At 39.9% G+C, this 9,813-nt stretch overlaps 1 protein-coding gene across 1 annotated transcript; it reads right to left on the bottom strand.

Moving 5' to 3' along the window:
• Positions 1–182: 182 nt before the first annotated feature.
• fam113 (family with sequence similarity 113) lies at positions 183–4,422 on the bottom strand. Its single transcript, XM_034165051.1, has 7 exons — positions 4,346–4,422; positions 4,139–4,218; positions 2,499–2,731; positions 1,983–2,133; positions 1,662–1,908; positions 1,522–1,578; positions 183–406 (listed from the first exon to the last, which is right to left on the bottom strand). Exons 1-7 carry the CDS (start codon positions 4,416–4,418, stop codon positions 183–185), a joined length of 1,065 nt encoding a protein of 354 aa, XP_034020942.1. The 5' UTR covers positions 4,419–4,422.
• Between the last annotated feature and the right edge of the window lie 5,391 nt (positions 4,423–9,813).

Below are 9,813 nucleotides of genomic sequence, written 5' to 3'. Positions count from 1 at the left end.
CAGGTCTGCAGTCAAAACCTGAAAAGCATCAACTCTGGTTTACTTAAAGCTCTTCAGGGAATAAACAAAAAAAAAAAATACTCAAAATTCAAACCAACAGCAAGTTTTGGTGGACGGTTTATCTGCCAGAAAACTAAAAGTGTGTCAGATCAGAACCACGTGAAGCATTTTCAAAGTGAAGGTCACGTATCAGCACTCAGCCTGTTCTTACCGCTGCTAACCCAGCTGTCGTCGTGGAACGATGGGTGGCGCTGCGGGTGGTAGATAGGCGGGTAAGCTGGTGCAGTCTGAGGGTGACGGTGCCACGGCTGCTGCTGCTGCTCCTCCTCAAAGCTCAGATACCCAAAGGCTGGAAAACCATCTCTGCTGAACTCGTCCCTGTTGTCATCCTCTGAGGGGTACCACCCTGTCAGAGGACATGCATCAGGATCAGACAACAGTGACCACTATACACACACACACAAAACAAACAAACCCTGAAATCCAATTTTAAAGGGAGAAACATATTAAATAATCCTATGATGGGGCGAGAAATGATTAAACACCCATCACCTGTGAACCAAGAAATAAGTGTATTTTTACAGACAGCATGTGTTATAGACTAGTTAGGTGGGAGGCAACTGTCATTCATGTGCATATCTCGAAATGCTCCTGCAAAAGGAGACACGAAGATGTTTCTGTGTAGGCTCTTAGTTGTCCAGGTGGTTTCCATAGTAGAGAAGCTTGAATCTTCGACTGGACTGGGTTGCTTGAAGCGAGGACGTTTTGCTTCAAATCGCAGAAGCTTCCTCAGCTAAAATTCTTGCTCTGGTAGTCTGACTTCTGTCTTGACTCTTGTAGAGAAGAATAAACAGAAGCCACAAAAGCTGGAGTTTTAAACCTAACCAGACCCCTCCTTCCGAGAGGTAGACTGCTATAGTGACTAAACAATAGTTCTAATTAGCACCTATTGTGCTCTAGTTAGCACTCTCCTAATGACAGGGCAGCTGTTCCTCCTAATGATGGGATGGACGCCTCTCATTCACGTCATCAGGAGGGTCGTCTGTCCCATCATTAGGAGGGACAGCTGCCCTGTCATTAGGAGGGTGGACATAACCACCAACCCAGTCCAGTCAAAGATTCAAGCTTCTCTACTATGAAACACAAAGACTGTAGACACTGTATGAAGTTACCTGCCCCCTCTTAAAAAAATCCCACATACACTTTAGGTGTGTTTAAAGCCCAAAATAAAGAAAGATATGAACTTAAATGGGAACTCAGAGCTGCACCTGATTATTTTCAGTAAATGAATTGCCAACTATTTGGATGGGAAGAAGAAAAAAAAAAAAAATCACCATAGAATTTTAGAAAAGTTGATTTCCACCTCCCAATTAACTTAATGAATTGAGAAAAATAACTGAGATTACTCAATAATAGTTGCAGCATTCATGGCTTGTAACATTTATTCATTCACTCCTTTCCTGTACCCACTCACTCTAACTGAGGGTCGGGCCAAATGTCTTTGATTAGTTCATGTCTCACCTGCATGTCTGTTGGCGTTTCTGTAGGCCGGCTGATGATCAGAAACATTGATACATTCTGAGAAACACAAATCATCATCAGCTTACATTCAAGTCACCCATCAGTGACGTATGAGATCAGCAGAAACGTCTCCTCCTTACCAACAGTGGTCACCGAACAGTGCATTACCACGCCCCAGGCCTCTGCAACATGCTGCAGGAGGAGGGACGTTATTTTGCGGTGAGCAAAGGCGTTCCAGTGGACCCCATCATTGGACCGATGCTGCAGCGAGAAGCGAAAATGAAAGTGGGAGTCTAACACATCTACGCCATAAGCGGCAGCCAGAATGCCGCTGTCAAAGTTGGCCTCGATGACGTCGTTACGGAGGCGGGGAACCATATACTCAATCTGACATGGAGGAGAAACATGAGAATGGAAAAGGAAAAAAAAAAAAGAAGCAAAAACATTTCCAGTTGACATACCTCAGGCACCAGGAAGCCCCCTCTGATCCTTTCACCCAACGGCATGGCGAGGCTCCATATAACCAGTGTTTCCTCAGGTAAAACCTCTTGCAGCTCACAGAAGAACTTATGGAGGTTTTCCTTGTAATCGTCATTCCAGCTGGAATTGTACCTACAAAAATCCACCGTACGGACTCAGAATTACTATCATAGGGCAAGAGAAGGTACGGGGTTTGTCTGTTTTGCAATCAAAGGACATGTGAGTGTAAAGTCACTCAAAATTTAATCTGTCTTAGAAATTCTGTGTGTGCAACATAAATTACATTTTATAACAAAATATAACGAGTGTTCAGATTTTATTAGTGAGTGTGGAAAACTTTCTGGACCGGATACTGCATGAAGTCAAGTTTTTGTCAACATCTTTGTGACTTAACTCAGTTAGCAAACAACCTGACAACCTGTTGACCAGACTTTCCAACTCCAACTGGTATATCTTCACTTTAGTTTTTAGAACACAGTCCTTGTGAACTCACCCACCTGGAAATATCCCAAACACAGGAGTTGATAATGAGCACGTCTGGTTTCAAACCCTGGCGGAAGTCTTCCATGACGCTTTGCATGTACTCAGAATAGACTCGGGTGAGAAAGTAAAATCGGACTAGGTGGTGGTCAGACTGGTACTGGCGCACCTCCTGGTATTTTGTCCCATTGTGCATCTGATTCAGACAGCCGCCTTCCACCAGGCAGTCCTGCTCAAAATTCATCTCACCCTGAAAGACGATGACATGAGGTATGTCTCACTTAGGTGACAACAACAACAAAAATTTTAAGCCTATGACAGTTTTTTTTTTAAGTTTCCTTGGCAAGGACCAATTCAATGTCCGTCTGTCAAAGATTCCATTATACGTATGACAAAATTATAGAATCTATCATCTTGAAAGGACTCGGTGAAGATACGCCAATTAACTGACCCAACCTTCAATCGGACAGGACAGCAGTCTGTCGCAGGGCCACATATGGACAAACAAACATTCATATCCGCACATACCTACAGACAATTTAAAGTTTCCAATCCACCTAACCTGCAAACCTGCATGTCTTTGGATGCAGGAGAAAGCTGGAGCACCCGGACAGAACCCACACGAACACAGGGAGAACATGCAAACTCTACACAGAAAGACCACAGGTGGGAATCAATCTTATGACCTTGCTGTGAGGCAACAGTGCTAACCACTAAGACACCATGCTGCCCCCTGATCCAACATATCAATCCAAAAATCAAACTTTTGCAGGTCATGCTGAACACTGCCATCTGTTGGACATGTTGAGGAAAAAGTCTTACTACCACATGCATGATGGAAATTTGGAGCAAGTTGGCTGGATGTTTTGAGCACCCACTTTGCTTTGATTAGGATTGAGGATGGCAGGTCATTTGGGGTGAGGCACCTGGTCAAACATTCAAAAGCTTTGAGAAAAATAGTTGATTTCAAGCAGGCCAAAGTTTCACAGAGTGGAGCGCTATTGATGATGTGCAGGGACAATGACCAGATGGAAAAACTGTGCAAGTGACTAAAATTTTGTCAGAGCGCAGGTTGAAAAACTTCACAGGAGGCCTCGAATCAGGGCAGTGATATCTGGCGTTTCTGTTGGTGTACCCACAGATGAGATGTTACAGGAGGTGTGTGGAGCAAATGTGATGTCTGCCAAATGGATGGAGAGGTGGTTGACAATACTTCTGTCATGCTGACATTTGAAGTAAAGGTTCCACCCTCCACTCAGATGCTATAATTGTCAGCACTTTGGTCTTGGAGCAGTTGTATGTAAGCGCAAACAGCGACATGGACGGTGTGCAAACCAGCATGAATATGGGAAATGTGAGGAGGGTGCAGCAATAAATTGCTGCAACTGTAGAAGCCGTGAAGCCAGCAAGACAACAGAAAAGGTGCAAGCTGTCAAACATGAACAGAGTATTACATACGCAGAGGCTGTGAAGAACACGGCGAGCACTGCAGCACCACAAGAAATTTAAGAATGACTTTTACTTTTGTAGTGCATTAGGTGGCTATCTGCACCCAAATCATGACTGTACAATCACAAAATAAAAAAGAAGATGGAAATTGGCATAAAAAGGAGGTTGTCAATTTTCTTTCATTTCCTCGTCTGGGTGTTGCTCGTACCTTTCTCTTGAGTTGTTTCACAGAGAGATACTTCTCCTTCTGCAACAGAAGCACAAGATCCTTGTACACCGATCGTTGAACTGAGTACAAGATAGAAACCAGATCCACTTTAACAATCGGACATGAATCCGTCAAGACTTTTGGAAAGTATCTGGTAAATCTCTGCATGACAAAACTTTAAAACTTTTAAAAAGTAGTAATACTCACTGGAGTCTCCCAGCACCACAACAAACTTGTTATGTAGCAGCATTCTGGCCTGCTGGTGGGTGACACATTTCATATTTTCCCTCTGGTCATAAGGAAGAAAAACAAACAAACAAAAAAACAAAACAAAAACGGACGTTTATAAGTGAAGGAATCAATTACGTCACTTTCAGGAGGAAGAGGGGAAAAACGAGTTAACACAAAACTGCAGAAATTGAATAATTAAATAGTTTTTAAAAATGTGTTCTTCACGAATTAACGTTACAGATACTTACCATTTTAGGTTTCAGTGACAACTTGTAACTTCTTTAAAAAAAATAGCTAACACCAGCTTTGCTAATATTCGCAAACACAAACTAGCGCAATATAATTTTATTTTAAGTCGGTCTTACTTAACTCGGCTAACTCGTGGCTCCACTTTACTAAATCTAATATTAGGCTAAAACAACAACAACAAAAAAAATCAAACTACAATCTTAATTTTGTACGTAACGATAATTGATCTTTGCCGCTTCTCGTCGGAAAAAGGTGTCGCTCATCAACTGACGCTTTTAAAGACTTTAGTAAATTGCAAAGTTGTTGGAAAATTTCTGGCTGCAACGTTCAGATTTAATTAAGATTTTAGTTTCTGTTATCACGGGAGATTGTGGATATTTACATTTAACGTATGACGTGCAACCAGAGCGTTGGATAATTACTGTGCAAAAAAAAACAACAACAAAAAAAACATTTAAATATTGAGACATTCGTTTTTTGACCGTAGAATTTATGAGGACCTGAATGCAGCATTTTCTAATTTGTCCATAAGATGGCAGCAGAAACATCTGAGAAAAAAAAAAAAAACTGCGTGAAGAAAGAACGAAAAAGCAAAATAGAAAATATATTTAAAAAATAATGTATATATATCAGTTATCACCTTTTACAGTTTTTACGGTAGGTTTTCTATTGTATTCAACTAATTACAATCGTTTTATGATTGAGTGATTTTTAATTTCGAAAATAAGAATGTTCTGTAAATCGATAATTGTTTATTTTGACATATTAGCTTTTTGTTGGACTGGGAAATTTTGGGCATATTTCAGATTGTACTGTTTGGTTGACTCGCTGATGTATAAAACTCAAACACAAAACTGAAACACAAATTCTTACCGTGCATAAATGTTTTGGATAGCACTATGTGTTGGTAATATTTAGCAAAAAAGTGCTACAATAAAGTATACATTAATTAAAAATGTCCTGTAGAAAAATATCTTAATCAAAAAAATGAAAATGGACAGGGGAATAAGAAATTTAAAAAGAATAAATACAGTGTTAGAATGACTATAAACACTCATTTTTACATTGTTTCAGTTCTGTATATTTTCATTCACCCCCCCCCCCCACACACACATTTATTTTTAATATTAAAAAATTTAATTTAATTAAATTTTGATTTAAAATTTAATTTAAATCTAATTTATATAAACAAATACATTCGATAGCTATCAAATATTAATCACTCAATTTTTTCCCGCATAATATTTTTTATTGTTGCAAAACCTAAAAATTACTTATGAACGACCTGTAATACCAAATCTTAACCAGAAGGTGCCACCAAAACCATTCTGCAAATACTGTAAATAAACGCACAAGGTTAAAGTGAATTACAGTTTTAGCGTTCAGCTAGCGTTTAGCTTGTGATGAACTACACAGATTTAAATAAACTTAAATATTGTGGTCAGTGTGGGTAAAATACATATTAAAATCTTATTATGAAACCACAGTGATGGAGAATATTCGACTTTTATGTTTACGAAGACTACTTGAATGCAACATCTCGGCTCCACGACTGCTTTGTTCTGATTCGGCCAATAACAGGAAGTCTGAAGCTGTGACGTCCACCCGAGGCAAACCACTAGTGTGGAGTTCAGTGAGGCAAACTTACCGTTTTAGTCAATTTGCACTGTGATTGGTGAAAACATTGTCACATGACAGACGTTTGCAATCATGACCATAGACATTATACACATAGACGCCTCATGACTTGCTGCAACGTAATCCGGCGTCGCCGCCATATTGGATTGGTCTCTTCACAAGAGGCCAGCACTAGAGTCAAACGGAGCTGAGGGTGGGATTACCTTTGAACAATAATTTTGGTTATTTTACCATCTGTAATATTATGTCATGGTAGCAAACGGTAAAAAATGTTCATTTTGTAACAAAACCTGGTAAGCGAAGTACAGGAAATTAAAGTGATGTTCTCTCTCTCTCTCTCTCTGTGTGTGTGCGTGTGTGTGTGTGTGTGTGTGTGTGTGTGTGTGTGTGTGTGTGTGTGTGTGAGAGAGAGAGAGAGAGAGAGAGAGAGAAATAAATTCAAATTAACATTTAACATTAACAAAATAACATTTACATTTACTCTGATGGACTACCCTGCAGTGGGGAATAAGTTTCATTACACTAGAAGTCTTTCAGAAAGCGCTGTAACTAGGTTTAAGGATATGATTCCTTCTTTATGTTCTCTAATGTCATATACCAACACAGAGCAGAGTAGCTACCTAAACTCTGTAAGGGAGTTAGAGTATCTTGTCAATAGTTTTACATCCTCATTGAAGACAACTTTGGATGCTGTAGCTCCTCTGAAAAAGAGAGCTTTAAATCAGAAGTGTCTGACTCCGTGGTATAACTCACAAACTCGTAGCTTAAAGCAGATAACCCGTAAGTTGGAGAGGAAATGGCGTCTCACTAATTTAGAAGAGCTTCACTTAGCCTGGAAAAAGAGTTTGTTGCTCTATAAGAAAGCCCTCCGTGAAGCTAGGACATCTTTCTACTCATCACTAATTGAAGAAAATAAGAACAACCCCAGGTTTCTTTTCAGCACTGTAGCCAGGCTGACAAAGAGTCAGAGCTCTATTGAGCTGAGTATTCCATTAACTTTAACTAGTGATGACTTCATGACTTTCTTTGCTAACAAAATTTTGACTATTAGAGAAAAAATTACTCATAACCATCCCAAAGATGTATCGTTATCTTTGGCTGCTTTCAGTGATGCCGGTATTTGGTTAGACTCTTTCTCTCCGATTGTTCTGTCTGAGTTATTTTCATTAGTTACTTCATCCAAACCATCAACATGCTTATTAGACCCCATTCCTGCCAGGCTGCTCAAGGAAGTCCTACCATTATTTAATGCTTCAATCTTAAATATGATCAATCTATCTTTGTTAGTTGGTTATGTACCACAGGCCTTTAAGGTGGCAGTAATTAAACCATTACTTAAAAAGCCATCACTTGACCCAGCTATCTTAGCTAATTATAGGCCAATCTCCAACCTTCCTTTTCTCTTAAAGATTCTTGAGAGGGTAGTTGTAAAACAGCTAACTGATCACCTGCAGAGGAATGGTCTATTTGAAGAGTTTCAGTCAGGTTTTAGAATTCATCATAGTACAGAAACAGCATTAGTGAAGGTTACAAATGATCTTCTTATGGCTTCGGACAGTGGACTTATCTCTGTGCTTGTTCTGTTGGACCTCAGTGCTGCTTTTGATACTGTTGACCATAAAATTTTATTACAGAGATTAGAGCATGTCATAGGTATTAAAGGCACTGCGCTGCGGTGGTTTGAATCATATTTGTCTAATAGATTACAGTTTGTTCATGTAAATGGGGAATCTTCTTCACAGACTAAAGTTAATTATGGAGTTCCACAAGGTTCTGTGCTAGGACCAATTTTATTCACTTTATACATGCTTCCCTTGGGCAGTATTATTAGACGGTATTGCTTAAATTTTCATTGTTACGCAGATGATACCCAGCTTTATCTATCCATGAAGCCAGAGGATACACACCAATTAGCTAAACTGCAGGATTGTCTTACAGACATAAAGACATGGATGACCTCTAATTTCCTGCTTTTAAACTCAGATAAAACTGAAGTTATTGTACTTGGCCCCACAAATCTTAGAAGCATGGTGTCTAACCAGATCGTTACTCTGGATGGCATTTCCCTGATCTCTAGTAATACTGTGAGAAATCTTGGAGTTATTTTTGATCAGGATATGTCATTCAAAGCGCATATTAAACAAATATGTAGGACTGCCTTTTTGCATTTACGCAATATCTCTAAAATCAGAAAGGTCTTGTCTCAGAGTGATGCTGAAAAACTAATTCATGCATTTATTTCCTCTAGGCTGGACTATTGTAATTCATTATTATCAGGTTGTCCTAAAAGTTCCCTAAAAAGCCTTCAGTAGGTTCAGAATGCTGCAGCTAGAGTACTGACGGGGACTAGCAGGAGAGAGCATATCTCACCCGTGTTGGCCTCTCTTCATTGGCTTCCTGTTAATTCTAGAATAGAATTTAAAATTCTTCTTCTTACTTATAAGGTTTTGAATAATCAGGTCCCATCTTATCTTAGGGACCTCGTAGTACCATATTACCCCATTAGAGCGCTTCGCTCTCAGACTGCGGGCTTACTTGTAGTTCCTAGGGTTTGTAAGAGTAGAATGGGAGGCAGAGCCTTCAGCTTTCAGGCTCCTCTCCTGTGGAACCAGCTCCCAATTCAGATCAGGGAGACAGATACCCTCTCTACTTTTAAGATTAGGCTTAAAACTTTCCTTTTCGCTAAGGCTTATAGTTAGGGCTGGATCGGGTGACCCTGGACCATCCCTTGGTTATGTTGCTTTAGACGTAGACTGTGGGGGGTTCCCATGATGCACTATTTCTTTCTTTCTTTTTTTGCTCCGTATGCATCACTCTGCATTTAATCATTAGTGATCGATCTCTGCCCCCCTTCTCGGCATGTCTTTTTCCTGGTTCTTTCCCTCAGCCCCAACCAGTCTCAGCAGAAGACTGCCCCTCCCTGAGCCTGGTTCTGCTGGAGGTTTCTTCCTGTTAAAAGGGAGTTTTTCCTTCCCACTGTGGCCAAGTGCTTGCTCATAGGGGGTCGTTTTGACCGTTGGGGTTTTTCATGGTTATTGTATGGCCTTGCCTTGCAATATGGAGCGCCTTGGGGCAACTGTTTGTTGTGATTTGGCGCTATATAAGAAAAAAGTTGATTGATTGATTGATTAACATTCCAAACGTGTTCCTTGACTAAATTATAAAATTCATTTATACATTTATCTATATGCCATACCACTTTGTTAAAGAGCATAAGACAAAGTATTTTAGCATGAAAGTACATATTTGTAATGTATGACAGGATCCTGTATCGTAACTGAATCTTTGCTGTTTCCAACAAACCAAACCGTAGGAAAGTCGGGTAAAAATTCGGGGAGTTACGGTTTATTGTACTTGGGGATACACCTTCTGCAATACAAATAAATACACTGGGGGCGCAATAGGGACCCATCCAAGATGGCGGCCGTACTGATACGCCAGCTCCAATTAGTAGCTGCAATCCATGAGGCGTTTATGGATATAATGTCTATTATCTTGACAGCCAACGCCATTTAACTTCTTTCCTTTTTGTCTAAAATCCACAGAATTAATGTTTG

This window comes from Thalassophryne amazonica, chromosome 23, assembly GCF_902500255.1.
Source record: "Thalassophryne amazonica chromosome 23, fThaAma1.1, whole genome shotgun sequence".
Classification (NCBI taxonomy): domain Eukaryota; kingdom Metazoa; phylum Chordata; class Actinopteri; order Batrachoidiformes; family Batrachoididae; genus Thalassophryne; species Thalassophryne amazonica.
This window is presented reverse-complemented; position numbering and strand designations above follow the sequence as displayed.